We start from the raw sequence: 24,656 nt of genomic DNA on the forward strand, positions 1-24,656 counted from the left end.
GCACACCGGAAACTCATTTTTTGAAAGGTTTTATTATAGAAGAAGTAACAGAGTACTAACTACCGATAATGCGACTTTCGGGATGCAGACTGAAGTCGACTGTCGAGACATCAAGTGAATGTGGTGGGACTAGAGGGACGAGAATTCTAACAACCAGAAGCAGTCTGGGAGCAAATAGCGTTTCTGTGTAAACAACTCGCGGCTGTTGATCAAAAACTGATGCTCATGATGAAATATGTCTTTAATGCGCGAAATGGCCTTAATACTGTTTTTAATGCGAGAAATGCCAAACAGAGATTTAGATCTTTGATGGCTGGTTGGCTCATATGATTGCAGTAGTTAGTGAATCTTTCTCATTATTTCATATCACTAGTCGGCCATTGTGTCCAACATTCTGACGTCTACGATGTGACTGCGGAAAATATCGTTTCCGTTTGAAAACAAATACATATGGACATAAGTTCATTGAACGCATACTTATTGGACAGTTTCCCAAATAATACGTACTCATGTGTTGCTAAAACTAGGCCAAATTTCATATATCGCTGTGAGAAAAACACTTAGCTCGAAACATGCCTTCATCTGTATCGAGCTATTGTATATAATTTCTTCATTCTGTACTTTAGCGTATTGTGCAAATTTATGTGTAAAAATACAGGCACACTTTTAGCCCACTAGCTTCAGTTCTCTTACGTAAGTAAGTGGTAATGGTGCGTAATCTAGTCGTTTGAATCTGCAGTGTTTTATGCATGAAACCTATAGTACTATTTGCATATTGTAACTGCAGTGTTCATCTGTGTAAATTGTTGCATAACCTTGTAGAGACATTAAGTATTTTTTGAAAGCGGGAGATGTTAAAAATGAGCAACGCCTTCGCCGGGAAGGAAGCGAACCACGCATCTCTGGAATACGCACCCAGCGTGCAGACCACTACACTTCGAAGCCATGCTAAGAAGGCGGGAGAAATACCTTATAACCTCAAAAAGTAAATAAATTTGCGTCATAATTTCAATGGATAAATACTTGCATTGATTTCATCTGTACCTGTATATACACTATCCCTTTATTGTACTTGTATGTACTGTAATAGTGAAAAGTATTTAAAACAAGTATTGCTTAATAGAACCATGTAAAATATTGCATATTACCAAAGTTTATTATAATTTAGCTTTTACAACATATTTTTCTGTTTTTAAATTTACTTGTATGACTATCGATAACTGTTTGCGTGTTGTGCCATACACTTACTGCCTGCAAAATGACTTTTCCATTAGTCAATATTCACTATCAGGTAACCGCAACGTATCTCCGTTCAAAAACTGCCGTCATCAGGACTTTTCACTTAGTGTGTGGTATCCTTACCATGCACTTTCCACGCATGTTGTTCTTTTAGAATTCCTCAATTTCATTCATGTTTGGCACATTTTCTGCTAACATTCATGTAGAAGATACACTTTGGAATGTTTTAAGTGATTAAATTAACATCATCCACATTTTCGGAATGTTTTGTTGGAGAAGTCACATGCACCTTTCTTTCATCATTTCACTATCATCTCGCCCAGCATTTGTTTGCACCGCTCGCAGCACTCGTCTTGAGCACAATATGCACCATAGTGTGTTATGTGGACCAAGTTAATTATGTCAGCGGGGCTATATGCCTGATATGCTAATTGCCCTAGTAGTTTGGCTGAATCGCCATCGGTGGAAAGAAAGTAAATTAAAGGAACACGGAAGTATTTAGTTGTATTCTTGACTAGCATATACTAACACTTGTATAGTCAGAAACTCAAGACGTAAGATATTATTTTCGCTAGACATGGACTGAATCATTAAGTTCGAAAACAAGTATCTTTGCCCAAATGTTTTTTTACAGAAACACTCTTAAAAAGTTCAATCTGAAATTTTCATGTTAATTTTAAAAAGAGTTTCAGTTAAAGGTTCAGAAAGGTCTATATAACATTATACATAACAAATAGAAATATTAAAAATATAAGACTAAAAAACGTTTTAATCAAATTTGTAGATACAGGTTTTAGTTTTAAACTAGATACAATTTTAACCAAACCAATTACTTATTGGTAAAGAATTACTCCACCTACAATTTAAGATATATAACATAAAATATATTCAAAATGAGCTGTTCGAAGTAATAAAGTTAAGTAGCCGGGAAAAATTTGCAACGAATTATTTTATTGTAAATTAACGCCGCCAAGATGAGAATTGTGCACTGGATTAATGAAGAAAAGAGTAATTCAAGACATCACTGGGCAGTTATTTCAACGAATCACCTGCGTATTGAGCTCAGCAACAAATATTTCATTCAATTAGCAATATTTTCTTTTTTGCCAGGCTGCTAATTATGCGAACTGAAAACAATAAATATTCGAATTTGAGAACTTGCGATTAGATTCCAATTTATAAATGCAAAGGGGATGTAAATATAGCTGTGAGGTGTAAAATGTTGGAATCGACAAAAATGAACACTTTCAATATGAAGAAATATTAACTCATATATCGCAGGATAAGTATATATAAACTAAAAATCTGAAACTGAATTTTATTTTTTAATCGAGACACTTATTTAATGTTGAATGTAATTGAATTACTCATAATTCAATTGAAATAACCATCATACACGAAACGAACTTTGCTGAATTACGCATTAAAGAACAATGAAACCAATACTTCATTTTCCGTCTTAAACAAAAATATCATATCCTCTTAAATAAAAATATCTCCTATCATCTGTTAAAAATCAAATCTTCACTTTTAACTGAAATTAAAAGTGAATTCAAAAAGCTTTTTCAATTTAAAAAGTAAAGATTTGTTTCTGTGTATTTTTTTAAATATTTAAGATGCAGTGAAAAGAATTTATATTTACTCAGAATCTTTTTATAGTAAAGCAATTGTAATAGGGAATAGGGAATACTTTCTGAAATATTAATGACTCGTGACTACCTCCATGGCTAAGTATTTCAATTAGTAGACGGCTGCAATCATGTGCATGATACAATATTTATATTCCATGACATCAATTGTTAGAAACTTCCAGACTCTAGCTATAATATAAATAATATAGTATATAACACTGAATGAATATAGAGACAGTGCAATATTCAGGGGCGCCACATGATATTGGTGACCTAGATATTATTGAAATTGGAACAATATTAAATGGAATGTTCTACTGGAGGACAATAAAAGTCAAAGTTTTGAGTTAAAAATATTTCAAGTTAGAATTAGAATGACGGAAAAAAGTTCAAAAATTCAAATTTTCGGATTTTTCAAACTTCAAGGAATTCGAACATCCCATCTCTATTTTAATGAAAATAATCCTGATATTCAGTTTCTGAAAAAGATTCAATCAAGTTAGTTCTGATGAATGAGCTTTAACTGAACTTGGAATTCATCTTTTGGTCACAGCATATTATTGAATTAAGTAGAAATTTCGCAGCTCGCTGTTTCCTGATTCAGTACACGAAGATAATAAATTTTATTATAAAACACGCAACTATTGTGATGAAAGATAAAACTGCAAAATCTCTATGAGCCATTTATTTCATTTTCATGGAATATTAAAAACACAAAAGGATATTCTAGACATTAACCAAGTGAGGTGTATACACTGATGGAAAATGAAATCCCATTACCAAGAAGCAATACATTTAGAGGAATGAAATGTAAGCAAAGCTTTCATCTAAGTAACATATTTATTTGATTACTGTTTCAAGACCATATGTTAAAGTATGCGTGATAAGAGACATTTTAAATGTGAAACTTTAGCATATTAACAACCGCTTTATTTCCTATGATGTTGATTAAAAGCATGCAAACGCACAGCTTTGTGTATAGTGCCGTATATCATTTTGAGGGATGGAGGGTCATGCCGGTTGCACTTGTCTACTCAAATTAAGAATGGTACCTGCTGATTGTGGATGATGATTGATTTGTCGACCAATCATGTCCAGTACGCTTTCGATGGGGAAAGATATCGGGTAATCTCTCAGGCCAAGGCGACATGTCGACACTCTGTATATTGGGATAGCAGTTTTATAGGGATGAGTGTTAACTTGTTGGAAAATGCTCCTAGAATATTGTTCAAGAAAGGCAGTATAATCGATGCAATAAGCAATCTGATGTATAAATGTTTTGTCAAGGTGTGTGGAATAACGACAAAAATGCTACTATCATACGAAATTTCTCTTGTCACTATAATTATTGGTGTAGGTTCAATGTGTCTATGTCGCAGACAGTTTCTTTCCAAGCATTCAAATGGCCTCCTTCTAACCCAAACACGGCCCAAGACAAGATGGCTGTCTCTGAGAACACAATAGACCTTCAATCCGCTCTCCAGTAAGTTCTAGCTTGATATCCCGAAGTCATAGATGGAGCAGATTTGGAGTGAGTGGTTTGGTCGCTACAGGGCATTTCACACAGAACTGTCCTCCTATGATCGGTTTTTTACAGTTTGCTGTCTCACTCTGATGCCAACCGAAAGCTCGAATGTCTGATACAGATGCAGTGTGATGCGCAACAGACGTGCGGGGAATACGCGCGCGAGTCTTCCCTTTTAGCGGTGGCATGTGTTTAGCGGGCAGAAAACGGTATAAACGCGGTTTTATGTATGTCTTCGGGTCTCATAGCTATTTGATAGTAGCCAGACGTTAAGTCCAAAGTAGTCATGTATCTAGTAGATTTAATCTTTCTAATAATTTCCTCTATAACCGGCAAAGGGTAAACTGGGAATTTAGTAATACTATTCAGTTTTCTGTAATCGATAGCAAACCTCCAAGCCCTTTTATCCGAAGGAGGAAACTCGTTCTTTTTCCTACATAGTACGACTGGACTCGCGTACTCACTATTTATGGGCGTTATTATTTTGTTCTTTAACATTTCCTGAATATGTTCTTCTATAATTAGGACTTTCTGTTTATCATAGCGATAAGGTTTAGTCCTACAGGGTTTGTCGGCAGTTAACTGTATCTGATGCGTAACTATTTGACAGCTGCCAGGCCGTTCTGAAAACAAGTTTGAAAAAGTACTCACCACTTGCTGGATGGCTTGACTTTCATGGTCATTCAAATGGCTAAGGTCAACTTGCGGTTGTTCCACTGGTTCCACCACCCTCTGGTCCATCTCCAGCACAATAGAACTGTCCTGAAAATTCAATTTGGCCCTCGCGGCCCTTAAAAACTCCATACCTAAAATAAGTGGATTTTGCAAATGTTTTACTACAAAAATTAATACTTTGAGGCTTTCATCTTTTACCTGTATGTTTAATGATAATTTCCCGATGCATTGACAGGTTTTTCCTTGCGCCGCTATAATTTCTGTGTTTTTGTTTTTAAATAATCGTAACCTATAAAAATTCTTCTTGAAAAATGTATCACTCATAAAATTACCTTCTGCTCCTGTATTGATGAGGGCTTCTACTGGTACATCGCCAACCAGGACTTGTATAATTGGTAGATGTGAGTTCTTTACGATGACCGTATTTAAGTGTCTTTTTGAGGGTTTTTTCAAAACTTCCGGGGTCTGGACCCTCGCTTTCACAGGCCCCTCTATTCGTTTAAAGCTTTCCTTTCAACTTCTGCCTTCTGGGTACGCGGACGGTTGTTTTCAAATTTCCTTTTTGGGCCTTGACCTTCGAGCTTCAATGAGTTAGCTTGATAGCTCTTTCCCCCATAAGAGCGGTTTGCATTTCTGGTCTGCTCATTTGAAGATTGCCTTCGGATACTTTGAGAATACGATGCCCCTCTAGCTTTTTCCGCTATTCTGCGATTTTGAAACTTGACCGCCAATTCGAAGAGCTCCTGCAATGTGCTTGGGTTTCTAATTTCGAAGTAGTCTTGAACAGCAGGTAACAATCTTTGTAAGATTATTTCAATAATCTCCGCGTCGGGTTTCTTCCCATACAGCATATCCGTCAGCTTAATTTTTCTCAGAATAAAGTCCGTCAACTCTTCTATATTCCGTTGATAGAAATTATATAGTTCGGCTTCTAGCCTTGCTCGATCTTTCACTATGGGGAAGGCCTTTAATAACGATTTTTTGAAATTTTCAAATGTATATGTTTGGCCTCTGAATTCCCCTAATAAAAATTTGCCTATATTCTTCCACCATAGCGCGGCCTGTCCTCTTAGTGCAGATGTGGCGATGGCAACTTTTTGTCTTTCAGGCACAGGGTAGAGCTGAAAGTGATTGTCGAGGCTTTCTAGAAATATCGCCACCGAATTTTTTCCGTCGAAATTGACGTTTGGCTTGATTGACGCTCTCAACGTCTGGACCAGGTATCCAAATCCTTCCAATTGGCTTGCCATTTCTTGTTGTTGTCCCGCCGCTTCCATCCAATTTTCGGCCATTTCAGTTCGACAAGTGTTCGGGCGCCAATGTAAAGTTGCGCGCTTCCAACCTGCACGCAACAAAGTGATGACTGCTGAGAACTGGAAATAGACCAAAATCTTGAGAAGGGTTTAAATCCCTTTTATTCAACTTTAAAAGTTACAAATGCGTGCTCTTGACGCTCACAAACTACGCCGACCCGGCGGTAAAATAAAAATAAGAAACTAAAAAGAGATACTAACAAGTGACTAACTTCGAGGCTCTCTAAACGTAACTAACCTCACCGCGTTCTAAAATACCGCTGATAATTCAGCAAACTCTGAATATTACGTTGAAAGATTAACAATTTGCCGAGGCAAGCACACAGGCCGAAACGCGTGGTTCTTCAATTTCTAACTAGCCACCTCCACACTCGTGAAGCAAGAAAGCGCACACTCGAACTCGTTTCCCTTCTATTTAACTCTGAATACTTCCGCTGATAATTTGAATCCTTGCGCGTTCTACTAAAATTTACATACTCTGGCATTGGCGATTCCAGGGGAAAGTAAGGCTTAACAGGAAAGATAGTTTAAACTTAAAATAAATGTTAGTCAAAATAAATATAAACCCTACAAATTTCCAAATATGCAGCCAGCATAGCAATCGAGAAAATTATTCACAAACCAGTCTTTTGTATATCTTGTGCGATCCCTAAAACGTGCATCTAGAATCTATATGAAGCTTATATGATAATTAAATATTTTTTTGACTTCGAAAAAATATATCCATAATCGTATAAAGAGGCACTAACAAAATTCATATCAACTACATTTACAAAATCTGGGAAAGGTTACAGAATATGAGACGTGTTTCCGGTTATATTTTTGAAGCGGGACAATGTATTGAAACGTGAGATTATGCAGCACAGATTGAATAGTCAGTTCATTTTATATTAAAGGCAGAATCTACAGTTTTTGATATTTGCAGATCCCCAAGTTTAAGTATAATTCAGAAATTCATTTTACGGTCGGTTGAAGTTTTTAATTACTGAGAACGATAAATGAAATTAGAAGGCTTTATCAAACTAGGAGTGAAACCTGCGGCCTCCGTCTGACATCAATCAAATATCAAAAATTGAAAATATAAGGTATTTCTCCCACTTCCCTAGCGAGCCTTCGTGGTGTAGTGGTTCTGCACACTGAGCCGGTATTTCAGAGGTATGTGGTTCGATTACTGGCGAAGGCGATTGCTAATTTTTCATCTCTACGGCTTTTTCACTTAACCTAATGTCTCTACAGTGGCGCCAGAACTAAAAGGGTTGTAGATGATGAATCTACACACCCAGAATTTGGCGATTGGGTCCTCTAAAACCCCAGTCGCCCTTTTAAAAAAAAGGGGATTATCTCCCCCTTTCCCTATCGTGCCTTCGTGGTGTAGTGGTTCTGCACGCTGGGCCGGCATTCCAGAGGTCCGTGGTTCGATTCCCGGCGAAGGCGTTGTTAATTTTTCATCTTTCTTGCTTCCAAAAAATCCTAATGTCTCTACAAGTGGCGCCCGAACAAAAAAAGGGATGTGGATGATGATTCTCCGCACCCAGGACTTGGCGACTAGGTCCCCTAAAACCCTAGTCGTCCTTTACAAAGGGGAGTACATAAGGTATTTCTCCCACTTCCCTAGCGAGCCTTCGTGGTGTAGTGGTTCTGCACACTGAACCTTTATTTCAGAGGTCCGTGGTTCGATTCCCAGTGAAGGCAGTTGCATACTTTTCATCTTTTCTGCTTCCAATTAACCTAATGTCTCTACAAAAATAGTAATGTGTCCCTCAGCAATTGATCCGATTATGTCAGTTCCAGAAACGTTTGACCTTTCAAATTACATTTCAGTTTTTATTCATGTTTCTTTGAAGATGATAATAATGATGCAACATCTTCGTGGTTGTCAAGGCAAATGATATCGGAACTGTTAATAAATATTCCTAGGGTAATCCATATGTTATGATATATATCTTACTAAAGAAGCTTCTGGTGTTTTAGGTCTCCAGAAGTAGTATTCCCTAAGCTATACAATTATATTCTCTTCAGCATTAATATTAGATTAGTAGCTACTTAATATATGGCATTTGTTATATCTGTATTTCTTAAACCAATTTGATTTTAGCTTACATCTTTTCGATTGCCTCATTTTGTCAAGGTCTCGCTCATTCCAGAGATTATGCAAATATGAGTGGCAGCAGTTTAGTATAAATTTAGAAAATAGGTCGCAGCCATATGGGAGTTAAAATTAACATTGGCTGCCTACACGTACAGCTTGTCACTTTGCGAATAGGCACTGCTTCGTGTAAGACTAGAATCTTAAGGCATGTTTGATGATAAATTACATTTTGAGTAGATGTTAATTGTTGAGATCCAAACTGTAGCGTTTTCTTACGCGTAGTTAGGTTTTGTAAATTTCAAAGACCACTTAAAACTTATTTTGTTACAGTGGTGCCCGAAACAAGGAATAATATGGACTATTATGTGTCTCAAATTTGGGCCAGTCGACTAAGGTCTTTCCCAGTCAGCCTTAAGTGAGGTTATGTACGGAATTAAAAGCATTCTTCCCAAGTTTTAATAAAACCTTATTGCTATCATCTACGCATTTGCTGCAGATTCCTATCATACTAAACTTTACATGTTATTTCATCTCAGCTTGGAAACTGTCTGTTTTTTCTACATTAATATAGGTTCTGAATGTCATTATAAGCCACATAATTAAACCCTGTTCCCTTTTTGAGGACTAGACTGAATACTGACGTTTCTAGCTAAGGTACTGTGAATATTTCAACAAACCTCCTTCCAAAAATCCTAATATGTCCACAAACTAAGCTTCCAAAGGTAGCCAAGTTTCTCTCTTTCTACGATATTAAAATGCGTTTCATACTGTACCTTATGTTCCTATCTAGATTTCATAAGAAATGTTATAATTGTACAATAAATGCATAAGACAGTGTTTCTAAAATAGCACTAATATTTTAATTGGTGATTTTTGATCAAATTTCGGTTTTTGATCTAATCAAATTTCTTTTCAAAACATTAAAACTTAAGGCATATTGAAATCACTTAGCTTACTTTTCGGCAGCTTTGCCGCAGGCTTCCAATGTGTCCACTGGTGGAAGTTCATCTTCTCCTTCTCCTGAGTCGTTTGTGGGGGACTTCTGGGATGAATCCTTAGTTTTGCGAACGAGGACTGAACCTCCTGTAGGGAAATACAGAAAGCAAATCGCATTTTTAGAAGGTTGTTCTTGCATAAGATTTTTAAGTCAATTTATTTAAACTCTTCGATATAAGTCGAGTATTTTAAATCAGAAATGTTTTGGATTAGAAGTATAGCGTAAACAAAAGTAAAAAAAAAAAAGATAACGATTTGTATTTCAGTGCATTTACGATTTATATCAAAGCAAACAACGAAAAAAAAAACATTTTGGGTAATTTTTTTAATTTCAATTATGGGCACCAGACCGCAGCGTTGTACTTGGAATCTATAATATATACCTCTGCTGCTGTAAAATCATCACCGTCAAAAGTCAGTGTCATGTTAAACTGCTACAAAACACCATTTTTTATAACTTGGAAAAATGCCAAGCAATGAATTTCGTAAGATGATCACATAACACTAGTTCTGTTTTATTAAGGATTGGCGAAAATTGCCAAAAAAGGCCGTCAAACTTTGTTACACGAATTTCAAAACCTGAAAATTTTGTATTGTTTTCGTCTGGGACTTTCTCAGGCCGGTGTACAAAGAACATCCAGTGTCAGTAGTTATGTAAAATATGCTATGGGATTACAATTATTAACGATTTTCGTAGAAAATCCGTTCCTGCACTCCATGAATTTGAGCTATGTCTTCAGATAATACTCAATAAAGATGATTACCCATGTACTCGTGCGCGAAATGTGTACCGCTTACGTTGATACAATCTCGGGATCTATGCGGAACATTGTGATACATGACGATAAACTAGTCACAGCTAAATGAAAGTCGATGTTAGCATCTTCTTTTAAAGCTTCATCTTTATTGTATTTTCACCACTTGACTAGCGTCCGATTGAGTACGCATGAGGGTTCACGCTCGTAAAAATGAACATGGTTAACATTGCCACATCGTCGGCTGAAACGTCAATTAAACGGTATTACTAAGGTACCATAAGTTTATTGAGAATAATTCATTTAGCTAATAAATATTTCGATGAATTCGAAGCAGTTAGGATTTTCGGCACAATACAATACTTTTAGATACGAAGTAGTCATAAAAATGTTCGACCAACTTTGAACCCTGACTTCCTAGAAAACGAGGAATTATTTGAAACTTTTAAATTCACGATGACAGGTGCGTGCGAACAAAAATAAAATACATATCACGATTACGGTGTCCGCCGATAACATCGCGGCAAAAACATCGTGGACGAAAACGTCGCGGAGAAAACAACGCAAGGTGAAAACGTCGTGCTACAAAACATCGTGGGAGAAAACATCGCAAAGAGAAAACATCGTGGTACAAAACATCGTCGTAGAAAATAAAGCGGTTCAAAAACATCGCAGTTTAAAAACATCGTCGTCGAAAATATCGTGGTAAAAAATAAAGTATCTACAAATCATCGCATGGCGATAACATCGCAGACATGCTTTTTTCAGGTTTTAATAATTGTAAATGGATATTCCCATAATGATTTGTGAGCGCAAGGTGTAAAGAAGGATAAATTTTATTTTCACATATTTTATTAACTAATAAATTTTTGCTGAAAACGTAAGAAGGAAACTTAAGCATAGAAAATTAAATGTAACTTATAGATTATACTTTTCATGAAATATTACCAGTAAAAACTTTATAAAAATGTTTTATTAATGGCTTTTGTTAGTTAACTATGTCTGTTTAAAATTCTATTAAGTGCTATAAGTTGCATTAATTTTTTATGCTTAAGTTTCCTTTTTATTTTCTCAGCAAAAATGTATTAATTAATAAAAAATATGAAAGTAAAAATTATCCCTCTTTCCATCTTGCGCTCACAAATCATTATGGGAATATCCATTTACACTTATTAAAGCATGCCTGAAAAAAGCATGTCTGCGATGTTATCGTCATGCGATGATATGTAGATACTTTATTTTTTACCACGATATTTTCAACGACGATGTTTTTAAACTGCGATGTTTTTGAACCGCTTTATTTTCGACGACGATGTTTTGTACCATGATGTTTTAGAACTGCGATGTTTTTCTCTTTGCGATGTTTTCTCCCACGATGTTTTGTAGCACGACGTTTTCGCCTTGCGTTGTTTTCTCCGCGACATTATCGTCTGCGCTGTTTTTGCCGCGATGTTTTCGGCTGTAACCCACGATTACAGTTAATGTGAATGTATATAGAACATTTTCAGCAAAAACATCTGGATTTAACGATGACAGCTATTCCGTACGACAGAAAACCTTATAAAACGTTGGAATGGTGTTATAAATTTAAAACAACTCCATGCGTTAAATGAGAAGCATGGAGATTATGAGAATGAAAAATAATAGGAGATGAATATGATTGAATATATTGTATAATACAGTAAAATTATTTTTTATTTGCCTGAACTCACAAATATTTATATTTCATCTAAAACAATGAAGTTAATTTTTATTTGGTAAGCCATACAGAATTAAGAGTATAATCTTGCTTCTATTTTTATTACACTAAAGTAACAAAATTGAGAAATTTTTCATTTGCTTAAAATCAAACGCGAAACCCGTTTATGTTCTAGTCAAAACACAATATTTGTTGTCCATTTTGCGGTCATTAATAAGCACAGCGTCTATATTACTTTCACATATGGAATTTAGAATTAAAAGTATTAAATAAATCGATTTTAATTTTTCTTAACTTGGAAAAGATAATAAACAGTCGAAGTAACTGTAATGTTGGGTACCTAGAAGATTGGACGTAAGTAAACTGAAAGAAAACACAATTGCAAATTCGGAATGTTTCAACTCTTATCATTTCATTCCTCACTCAGAAGAAAACAATTCACAGATTATTCATAAAGTAAAAGCCAACTACAACTGCTTAAAAAAGTTACGTGTATTTATTCTTCATGCACACATGTACTCTAGAATGTAAATTTTCTTATTTTTCTTCTTAAACTTCTTTTTAACTTTTTTAAACGTTCTTCTTTCAGTTCCCTTTAACGAGAAATTTTTATTTTCATTTAAAAATTCTCCACTTTTGTCTGCAAAAGGTTTTAAATACCATATTTAAGGATAAAATAAAATAATTTAATAAAGAGGTTGTAAACTTAATTCTCTAAATTCAGGCATATAATCTGAAGATCGTATTTCAAGTAATTAAATTCCCATTGCGGTATACAATCTTTCTAAATCATGCTTCATTAACTTCAGTATTAAACAACCAAATAATTGTTAAACGGTATTTTACGTCAAGACATTCCCTCACTCTCGCCTATTTTTATTAAGTGGTATCTCGTGGGATGGTCACAAGGGACCTAAGTTTTCGCATGCTTTATTTATGTGACCGTGAATTAAATAAAAGAAATAAAGCCTGTAGCTACCATTTTTTAATACCCTGAATAACATACTTCTGTTTTCATTCATAGACTCTCAATATCAAATATTTGTTACTAACAGCCGTCCGAAATGTTATTGCTGATTGTTTAACTTATTTAATTAATGCAAAGCAATTTAATTAAATCAAGCAAGATAATTTGGACTTTTTAAAATAAAATATGAACACATACAAACTTTCCGTGCACCACAAATGTACAAAACGGGGCACATAAAAGCTATTACGGATTGCGAAGTATTCGTTAAACAAAACTAAGGACTTTTTATGTGTAAGCATAGGTAATTTTATGTGTTAGCATGTTGGCATAAAATAAAAAGTTATCGAATTGAACCTTTGGAGCATATTGGATGTGTATATGTGAAGCAGGATAAACCACGACAAAAGAAAAAAAATGTCTTGGTACATTTTTTAAAAATTTCTACGGGTTTGAGAATTTAAGATAAAAATATCAACAACAAAATGTGAAAACAAACGACTACAGTACCTGCTTGTTTAATTTAGCTTTACAGAATATGCAAGCTCACTTATATGCAAAAATGGAAAAACCTATCAGAAAGACTATTCAAGGAAAAAAAAATATCGAGAACATCTTTAATTAAAGTTTCCCATTTCATCCCCAAAATAAAATTCAGCAGAAAAGACAACATATTTATATACCACAGGGGTCGTGTTAAAAATAAAACTGAATATTTTTTATCACAAGAGAACTAGGTTTCGTGTTTAACAACGTCCAATTCTATAAAAAAAGTGTTTGCAAAGCCAGATTTCCCACTAAAACTGTTGAATAATGTAATTTTGCCGTATGTTCGCTATGTGTGTTTTGCATCTAAAGTAACAGTAATGAGACAGAATGTATCTGCAGTGCTCGGTTTTGCAGCAAACTAATGGTTTCTGCCTGAATAAAATATCTTTTTCTACATTACTAATTCATGTTATTTATGTCTTTTGAGATGAGACATTTCAAATGCTATAGAAGAATATTATTGCATATATAAACGGGGCTATACGCATGCTGCAGAATTAAAATTTGACTTGGACCGATGTCCAGGAACAAATAATATCTATAAATGATTTAGGAAATTCCTAATCATGAAAATCATGTTAAGAAACACCAGTTTTTGCATAGAGATTAAAAGGTTAAGATTATTACAAGTCACGAACCAAATATTTGATTGGTTGACTGTAATTATTTCTGTTATTTCTAGTCTATAAATATTATGCTAAATTTTGAACTAATTATTGAATTAGCATACAGCAATAAATTATCTATCGATTCCTTACTAAACCTGCGAAATAAAAGAATACTGATAATTATGAGGGTAATAATCGTGAATTAATACATTCCTTCTTGGTAATTTATAGCTTTCTTCAAACAAAATTAAGAAATCTCCAAAACTAAATTAAAATTAAAAAAGATTGTGAGTGAAAAAATAGCATCTTTTGATGCTAACAAATAAAACAAAATCATTGCTATTAAATAAATTTAAAACTCAACTAGACTAAAAAGAAATTCAATTTTGAAAACGAAGTCATTTGTTTCTGAACTTTTATGAACGTAAAATGGTATAAATAGAAAGTATCAAATATAAAAATATTAAAAATTACATAACTGTTGAAATGAAGATGATCGTTATATATATATACATATGTATGTGTGTGTGTGGTGCGTATGAAGAAATATTTTTACCAAATTAAATTTAATTGAACAGTCATTTAAATCCTTAATTTTAATTGCATACGTCGTTTTTTCAAGGCTCCATATTGCACCATGTTACATCTTACTTTCCCTGCAGTAACCGTAATGCGAAATCTTTTGCTCAATCACTGTTCAGGATAAATTAAGACTTTCCGAACATAAATACTACTGCAGGGATTACTCATCGCTATTCTACTGCTTGCTTTGCCAAGGAAAGTCACATCTTTTCGCTAAGCTTCTTTTTCTATTATTTAAATTATAAACTGCTCATATAAAAATTGCGGGGAGCGTTTAGCATTCCTTGTGTTATACCAGGATATTCTATACCAGTTTAAGAAAAAATGTATTTCTGAATGTACCCGTTAAAAATAAAGATGATGTTTCAACCATCAAATCAGTTGTGATTTTCGTTCCAGTAAGATCTACGCAGCAGTTTGTTTTTGCCTATGATTGAAGAGTGAATTGATTTTATCTTCTGCAAAAACTATAACATCACATATACACTAATGTTAGCAAAAATTAAATATATTTTATACCATATTATACCATTGAAACCTTTACCATTAAACTATATTATATACCATATTAGAGAAAGATTTGTTAAAAAAAGGGAGATATTTTTTATCATCTTTAAAATTTTCATAAATTTTATTTTAAATTCACTATTTGTATATTAATTAACCGATAAACATGGAAATTTATGTAGAACAATGATTGCTTTTTTTTTTTGTAATAGTTTTTCAATCATTTTCAGCAAGTAAACATAAAGTTGTATGCCTATCAGTATCCTTTAGTTTTATTAAGCAGTATGTATACAAGATGAAAGACTAATATAACATAGAACAAATAGTTCTTTGTTCAAAAGAAAATCTAATTCATAATTGAATTGAACACTTCACATCCTGAGTAAGAAAACAGATTTTTTCATCAGAGATCAAATTATCCTTTTACAAATTTTTGGCGATATTTTTATTTATAATTTTTAATTTTATTATTATATTTTTCTTATTAACGTTTTCTAAAATTATTTTTCATGTGGTTAGTTATGTAAAAATGTACTTTTATAATTATTTATTTAAACATTTTTCAGCAGTTATAACATACACTAATGTTTATGAAAAATGCAACACCATGAAAGAATTATGCCAATTGAACCAAACTTGCAGGGAATGTAAAGTGAAGTAAAACATGCGAATGATTAGGATTACAAAGCAATTGCACATGCGTAGAATGACAGCCAGCCGCTTGTTCCATGTAAATAAGTAAAGTCGCAGCCCGCACGCAGCGAAATGCCACAGCAGTGATGCATGTTTAGAAGAAATGGACAGAAGAAAACCAAACAAGGCAAAAATCCTGGCAGTAGGGCACGCAGTGGCACAACGGCACACGATGACAGACACCTCATCCGCATAGCTGTGACGGATCGTGCAGCGTCTTCTCGAATGTTAGCACAAGGTTGGAGCACAGCCACAGGTGTTGTATTGTCTAGCCGAACGGTTCTTCGCCGTCTGCTACAGCATGAATTGAGTGCAAGGGTTCCTCTATTCAGAACTCCCCTCTTGCTGAATCACATAGGCCTCCGACTTCAATGGGCACGGCAACACAATGTGTGGCGTGCTCTATGGCAACAAGAAGTTTTCTTCGATGTATCTTGCTACAGTCTGGGGCACAATGATGGAAAAGTACGCGTCAGACGTTTACAGAGGGGAACGTCTGCTACTACAGTATGCTATCCAGCGTCATACCGCACAAACGCCTGGCATCGTGGTATTGTGTATAGTTGTCGATCACATCTATTGCCGATTGTGAGAAACCTCAACAGTGATCACTAGATATAGAAAGTTGTGGATCCAGAGATCCTCCCTATTCTTCACCGCATTCTGGGGGGCTGTATTTCAGCAGGATAATGCAAATGCACATGTTTCTCAGACTGTACAGGCCTTCTTTAGGGTACAACAGGTTTCGCTTCTTCCATGGTCTGCTTATTCCCCGGATATGTCGCCACTGGGCATGTCTAGGATTTCATCGGTCGGTGACTCTCTCGTGCGGCTAGTGGGGCACACACTAAGCTTGAAATATGGCGTCAAGTAAAAGCTACATGGAATGCTATTCCTCAGGATTACATTCGGAATCTGTACGATTCAATGCCACGACGTGTAAAGGGTCTTATCGCTCAGCGTAGCGGATATATAAAGTACTGATTTCAGACGTTCGGTTTTTTTTTTTTTTTTTTTTTTTTTTGTCTTGTAAATTTTATCGCTATTTGTACAACTATCTGTAATACGTGGAATAAATTTGATTCATTTCCGACAATTCCTTCGTGGTGTTGCATTTTTCACAAAAATTAGTGCATATGTATGTGCAACGCTTTAAATAAGACTCGGATGCTTTCAATCATGGAATAGGTGGCGATTGATGCAGATGCGTAATATAGTTGTAGTCAAATATTAACCGTCGTGTCGATTCAACACATTTTCTTGTGTAACGTTTCTACATCTTATGACAATACAATGGACGAAATAAGAGAGATAAGGGGCGACGGCAACATGTTAGCTGAACAGCAAGCAAGGTCAGGAATTTTGACGCAATCAAAATGAAAGCCTGAGCCAGAAGGAAAAAGTTATTGTACCCCAATACGTTAGCTTATTTTGATATATTGTAATTAGTTAAATTAATAAATCGCTTAAATCTTTATTGCCTGAAAATTTGTTAAATTACTTACGTCAGAGCTTTATGTAAGAACCAGTGATGGCTATTAATTTTTAAATGACGCAGTTTAAACAAGTTTATTGCAAGCGATTACTATTTTTAACATAGAAAGGCGAAATATCCAAATTAAAAGAGATAGTTTAGGGGACAATATCAAATTAAAGTTAGTATTTTTGCTTTATATATTTTATATCTTATATATGTAGAGATATTAGGTTTCTTTCTGAAGCAGGAGACTTGAAACCTGTGCAGTGCCCTCGCCCGGACTCGATCCCTGGACCTCTCGGATACGCATCTATTATGCTTCCAATTACACCACAAAGTCATGCGGAAAGGCGGTAGAAAATACCTTATACACTTTCCCTTTTAAAGAGTGACTTGAGATTGGGCGCCTAATCGCCAAATCCTGGTGGTGATATTACACCATTTGTAAAACCATTATTATTTTTTTTTTGGAAGCAGGAGGCTTGAAAAATGTGCAATGCCTTCGTTGGGATTCGATCAATGGACCTCTCGAATATGCGTCGAGTATACTGCCAATTACACCACGAAGGCAGGCGGAAAGAATGACCTTATACATATTCCCTCGGGGGATCGACTGGAAGGGTAACTTCCGGCGTTCTGGCTAAGTATATTTGAAATTTCGGAAGTTAACAGCCGCATCTTAATGCAGTTCCCAATTCGTGCTAAAAATAGCCAAATTGATAAGACACTAAATACTCATTATTTGACCCGAGGACTGAATTGGTTTAATGGGTATTTTCTAGGATTTCTATCTTTGCCACTTTAATATTAACCAGTTTCCTTCAAAACTTCCAGAAAGGAAAAAACATGATCTACTCAGAAATTCAGAAACCTCTCATCTTAGACAGACAGCGCAAACATGCTTTTCTTGGTTCGACTAAATCAGTAAATTTCGGAATTCAACACAAAATTATTTAAACAGCTCAAAACTTGTGTATTAACTGCTACTTTATCACTTACTTTAGGTTACTGTTACTTTAGGTAACAGATTTTTAAGATTTTGGAAAAGACGAACTGGATTTCCGTATCTTTGTTATTTTTTATTTGTTCAACGTCAAAGCTTCTGCGAAATAGCAAATGTAATATGTGAAGGTGCAATAAGGTAAACGACGCAGTAAAAATTTACTTAAGTGGACCTATTTTAAGAAATTACATGTCTATATTATAATTTCTGTAAGAAAACTTCATACAGCTTCATGTATATCTAGTGTTCATGATATCTGCTGTTTAAAAAATATGTGCATTTAAGACCTGGAGAAGACATATTTCAGAAGAATATCTCATATAAACTCTTTGTAGTTGCCTAACTATTCAACGAAGTTTAGCATATTCTTAGCATAATAAGTAATTAGGAAATAAAAATTAATATGTGTAAGAAAAGTCTTTGAAAGGCAGTGCACCAAAGAATTTTCTGTATCGAAGACCTAATGAATAACATTCGGAATGATTATATTTTCAGCGCAAATGTTTGTAAGAATTATTACTCTCAATCACATCAAGAAGAAATGCTATCAAATACTAAACAAAGTTATGAATTTTTTAAAAGTGCGTACAATTTTTAAGCTGTTTAGTTAAGCAATGTAAAGTTTGCTCTAAACTGTGCACTGAATAAAATGGAAAAAAAAAAAAAAAAAAAAAAAAAAAAATGCTTGGCAAACTTCTTGGATTGTATTTTTTATGCCAAGTACAAAATATTTCCAAATATAAATATAGGGACAGAAGAAATGTATAAAAATTTCGATTCCGCAATTTTACAAGATTGATTTCTTTAAATTAAAAAAGAAATAAAACATAAGTAATTGTGGCATCAAAAACATTTTTGTGACTGGAAATATATATCTGCAACGAACGATAGCGTATATATTGGCCGGGTAAAGACTTTTGTGGACACGGTGTATATTGAACACACTATCGCTTAAAAGACATTAATTTGAAAGATATCTACTTTGAGAATAAAAGTGTTCACTGTAACTGACAAAGAAACAATTCATAAAAAAATGTGAAAAAATGCTTGTGATTTATATAACCGTAACATGCAAAAAGTAAGAAATGAATTTTCTGATTTGAACCAAACTGGAAAAACAAATATATTGACAACAATTTCTCTATAAAATGTGAATTATATGTGCGATATAGCACTCTCACACATATAGATCTCTTTACAGAACTAATATAGTGTGTGAATTTATTGAGCTTTTTAAAAGACTAATGAAAAGTTTAGCTTCACCTTTTCTGTGCTCTAAAAGCGGGTATTTAAAGTGTCATGAATACGAATTTGCATAGTAGTGATACCTTGGTAATACCTTTTCGTACCCTTCAGCAGTTTATTCCACTAGCTTCTTCCCAATAATTAAATATTCGGTACTTTTCCGTTTTGCCGGCGCAGGCGATAAAGTTGATGCCAAGCGGAATATCCTCGCTGGTAACTTTTTACGCCTCATTTTCAAAACAAGTCGCAGCCATTTCTTATCAGACTGATTGTTTCTTTCAATACTGACATACAATTACATAGAAGTTTTACCAGATAGTTCAATTTTATGCCCTAAGGCCATTCGCGATAATTAAGTCAATTAGGATGCAATCACACCGCTCACCCGAAGGCGAAAATATAGTAAAAAAGGCGAAGTCAAGGGTTCAATTCATCTATTCTAATGAGAATGCACCAACGAAGTAAAGCGCTGTGATTTTACATAATTTCCGAGTAAGCTATTTTCGTGCGAATTGAAATAATTCTTACATTTGAACTTGTATTCCAAAAGATTTAACTTGAAATTAATGTAAATAATGACTGAGAGAATTAGATTTTTGTAGCGTAGTTTACTTGAAATGAGATCACTTGAAGTCACGTGATACGAACCGGCGAATCAGGATGTTGAAACATGAAAGCACAGTAAATTCTTAAATTAATGTCTTTTTACAAATTTATTGTGTTTATTTATTGGCTTTTTACAAAATTTTAAACGCAATTAAAATGTTTATGCCTTCAAAATAAAATATTCTTAGAACTAATATTTGTTGAAATTTTTTATGTGTATACTTTATTTGTCGCCAATAAAGTCTGCTTGGCGAGATTTGCCCTGGCGAATCGGAAAAGTACCAAATATTATCTTTTTAAACACAAATAATAAAAATTTGCCTGAATTTAAATGTTTTACCTAAAATATAATCCCCAAAAGTAACTCCGCGATGAATTCAAATTTTTATCACCTTTTTTTTTCCATTCAGTTCATGCGCCTTTTCATATTTTTAAATCTTTACCGAATAGCAAGTAACACATAAACAGTACCGAAAAGCTAAAAGGCTTCGGTTCCATTCCCAGCATAAATATTTTTAAGTGCAAGAGCCCATTCTATTCTTCTCGGGCGCTTAAGGTGGAACCGCACGAGTCTCGTACCACGGGACTCTTCATTGAATCGATTCTTTAAAAGCAAACTTTTCATTTTCATCCGTCGGGAGGAACAAAGTAAACCTGGCGTAAAAGCAATCGTGAAGAAAATCCACCTTGGAGACATGAAAACGCACGAAACGTTACAATTTTCGAAGAGTGGAGAAAAGAGAAAGAAACAACTTACTTTTATTCGAGCACGCGAGGTTAAAGAAACAAACGAAACGAAACGAGCTGAAAAGTTGTCTATTTGTTCATCATCGAGAGATGCATTTTGTTCAAGCACGAAAATGGTGGGGGCCGAATAGTAAGTACAAGCCGTTTGAAAGTGCTGGAAGGTCGATGAATTTGATAAATCCATAATGGGTTGTAGAGTTAAGATACATTTTGAATGATATGCCAGTACATTATTACATACATAATTCGAACAGAAGAGGTCAATCAAATAAGGGCAGGATTTTTAAACTACCACCAGGGTTACTTAATGCAAAAAGCTAAAAGGGGAAAAATCTGTTGTGAAATCAATTGAAAGGGGAAACATTTCAATGAAAGTAAATATAATAAATATATATTTTTCAATATTATTAAGCAAGAGACTAATGCTGAAAAATCTAAAAAAAGTTACATTAAAGTTTGAAATCACCTGATAACATTAATCTGATATTAAACACGCAATCATTCTATAAAGTCTTATTGGAATTATTGAAATTCACTTTGCAGTTACTGAAATTAACTTTGCAGTTATTGAAATGTTTCAGATTTGTTTATCTTTAACAAACACTTTTCCCCCTTAATCAAGACATATCATTGGTATCATAAGATTGTTTTGTGAGAGTATTACAGTCTTCATTGGCAATATATTAAATTTATCTTCTGACAGTTATTCAAAATAAATGAATATTTAAATAACTCTCAAATACAAGATTCTAAAGCAATGAAAATTATTAAAAAAGGAATGCATGAGACATTATAATTCAAATGGAATACGAGTTCTCCTTTGGATACTTTGTAGTAAAATTTGGATCTCGTGATATCTTTCGGTAAAAACATAAAACGTTTGAATACATTCATAGTCTCACTAAATCGGGGTTTGATTTTTTAATTTAATAATTAAATAGCATCTTAAAAAAACAAATCCGTTAAGGTAAGGTAATCCATATAGTATGTTAGAGCCCACAAGTGGCCGAGCGGTAAAGTAACTGGTAGTTCGGTCAGAGGTTCGAATCACGCGAACGGGCTGGTTGCATGGGCTTTTCGTGATTTTCTGCATGAGTAACGTGTATATCAGCCAATTTCACCTAGAAAATCCTCCATGAAAGCATCCCTCACCTTTGGCAAATAGTGTGCTTTGCCATAATCGAGTGTGCCTCGAGTGCTTTGCCATAATCGAACAAACCGCTACATCGAGAGTTTTAATTAGTAAATCTTCCCGTATAATGCTGAAGATCTTTAGAAAATACAGGATCCAGGATATGCAAAACGTACGCTCTGAATACTATAGATTCCATCTTAGTTAGACATGTGAACTTCAAAACATCGGATCTCAATTACGTCTTTTAATGCAAGGGGCACACATACTGCAGATTCATTTCAAAATACTCTAGTGCTACGCATTGCTGAAGGACTATGTAAGATGTAGTTTCCTCACGGAAAAGACATGGCGCCGTTAGCGCCTGAGCTTGGAGCAATCTATTCAGTCCAACTGTTAAAGCCCCCCCCCCCAATGGCGGGCACTAGCCATTATAGGCGTTAGCTACTATTACGGCCGTAATCGGTGGTCACTTTATCATGGAAACATCTAAAAGTTAGATCCCCGCCGCCTCCTATAAAGGGACAGGCAATTTACATTCATGCCTTCTCCGGGATCCGAGCCCGAGCCCTTCGGTACGACAGTCAAATTCAGTAACGACTTTCCCGTGTGTGCAGCCCAGTTGCTAAAGTTACTCATCTCCAAGCCCACAAGGCCGCAGCCCCATGCCAGTCGACCGAAAAAAAATACTGCGTTTCCAACTCTGATCAATAGATGACACCACTACCGTAACCTATTATATAAAAACCTATATACTGAAACCCATTTTAAAGCGGATGTTCGCTGTCTGTTTTATATTCTTCTACGGAAATAGGCAAATAAACTTTTAATTGCTGTTTATTTATGATTTTTTTATCCAGCATTGCACTTTAAATGTTAGTAAACTTCACAACGAGACACTTTTTTAAAGGCAGTCAATTTAAGACGATTAATGAATATCCTGTTCTCATGATGCGCAAACTATTTCATTAATTATAGCTATCCCAGAAACTTCTTTAAACAGAAATGTTGGAAATCTTCAAAGAAATATCTGTTCCCGCCTGAGATGAGAGTGGCATATACAGGAGAGTGCGGAAAGCATAATTAAATTATGTATAAAAGGCCCAGTCCGGTTCAGAGGAGCATTTTCAATTCAATTTAAACCAATTTCTGCACCGGCTGTCCAAACCTTGACCGTCTAAACCTACTTATCCAGGAGAAAACTGAATTATGGCAGAAGTTCATACTGCAAGATGGAATTTTGACAGCATATGTCAGAATTTCTCGTTGACAATTTCTGGAGAAATAAATAAAAAGGAAGTTTGTTCCGCGGCGATTAGATCTGAGATAAAAGGCCAGTTCTGGCCGTCCAAGAGAGTGGAGAGGTTGCTAATCCAATAGGGTTAGAAATACCCTAGAGGAAGTACTTCGAAAGCAAGGATTTCAGAGGCTGGGAGATTTTCCGGGAAAAAGTAAGCGACAGCTGCCTATCGCATTTTCTCAGCAAAGATTTTTTAGAAAGGGGAGAAGAAAATAATAGCATTATATTGGTTTTTATTACTGACTCCGATTAAATGATCGATGCGATTTAAGTACAGCAATTTTCATGCGACAACATTAAACAACAATAGCCAAACTGCGTATAAAATAAAATAAAAAAAAAACAACAACCATGGTTTATAATAATACTAGCGGAAGTACCCGATGCCAGTTAAGTTAGATTGACAGTAATGTATCTAAAAACAGAGAGCACAATACCATTGCAATCCTTCTCTAATAACGATACCAAAAATACGATTCATAGTCATACATTTTTCAATTTGCTGCGATATGGAACCCACATAAAAAATTTTGATAGGAAAATAAACTAATTTTCTCTCATAATATCAACAAAAACGGCACGCAGTTTTTAATGATTTTCACCTTTCTAATCAAATGGTCGTAAAAACTCAAGTTCCATCCAATATTTCACTTATATTCAATTTTAGTCGATTAAATGTGGCAAAAAAATGATCATAACTGATCAGAAATCAATAGCGCGAACAAACAAACAAATACACAAACAGACATTCTTTATATATACTATATATAGATTTTGTAAAACTTAACAATTTTTTATTAACAAACTCTACGATTTGAAAGCAAGACTGTTGCCACTCGGAAAAATGAATGCAAAAATTAGCGCTTTCAGAGTTTTTAATTAATATTTCGGCTGATTAAGATCGTACGAAGATGGAAAAAATCGAAATGGCTTCCCAGAAATTTTTGGAATCGGAAATAATGAATTTAATGTTTTGGCAATGCTATTTTTATTTCATCGTAAAACTTAGAAATATTCTATTAACAAGCTCTAGGATTTGAAATCGAGCAATGGCAACAGCTTTCGAAATAAAGCAGATTTTCATCTTCAGCTTGCAAGACTGTTGCCACTGGGAGAAATGAGGGCGAAAATTATCGTTTTCCAAGTTTTAATTAATATCTCTGATTTTAGCTTAGTTTTTTTTAAACAAGTGGACGTCGACCTTTTCCAGGACTCACAAAAGAATTGTAGAATGTTTGCGACGTTAACTATAGTAGTGACACACAGACATTATTCTTTATATATAGAGATTAAACCGCTGAACATGAACGCGACAGTA

The 24,656-nt window shown here is 34.6% G+C and overlaps 1 protein-coding gene and 1 non-coding gene across 2 annotated transcripts in view; one reads left to right on the forward strand and one right to left on the reverse strand.

The window, feature by feature from the left end:
• The window catches only part of LOC118192153 (dual specificity calcium/calmodulin-dependent 3',5'-cyclic nucleotide phosphodiesterase 1-like), a 621,234-nt gene that overhangs the window by 111,510 nt on the left and 485,068 nt on the right, over window positions 1-24,656 (reverse strand). The window contains exon 3 of the mRNA XM_085820151.1: window positions 9,429-9,555. Within this exon, the coding sequence (XP_085676277.1) occupies window positions 9,429-9,555 (127 nt within the window). The remainder of the gene's footprint in view (window positions 1-9,428; window positions 9,556-24,656) is intronic.
• TRNAA-GGC (transfer RNA alanine (anticodon GGC)) lies at window positions 7,744-7,817 on the forward strand. Its single transcript has one exon. It is a non-coding gene; the product is annotated as a tRNA-Ala (tRNA).

The sequence above is a fragment of the Stegodyphus dumicola genome, chromosome 7 (genome assembly GCF_044657685.1).
Source record: "Stegodyphus dumicola isolate Sdum_Otavi_A_Nest chromosome 7, ASM4465768v1".
NCBI classification, from domain to species: domain Eukaryota; kingdom Metazoa; phylum Arthropoda; class Arachnida; order Araneae; family Eresidae; genus Stegodyphus; species Stegodyphus dumicola.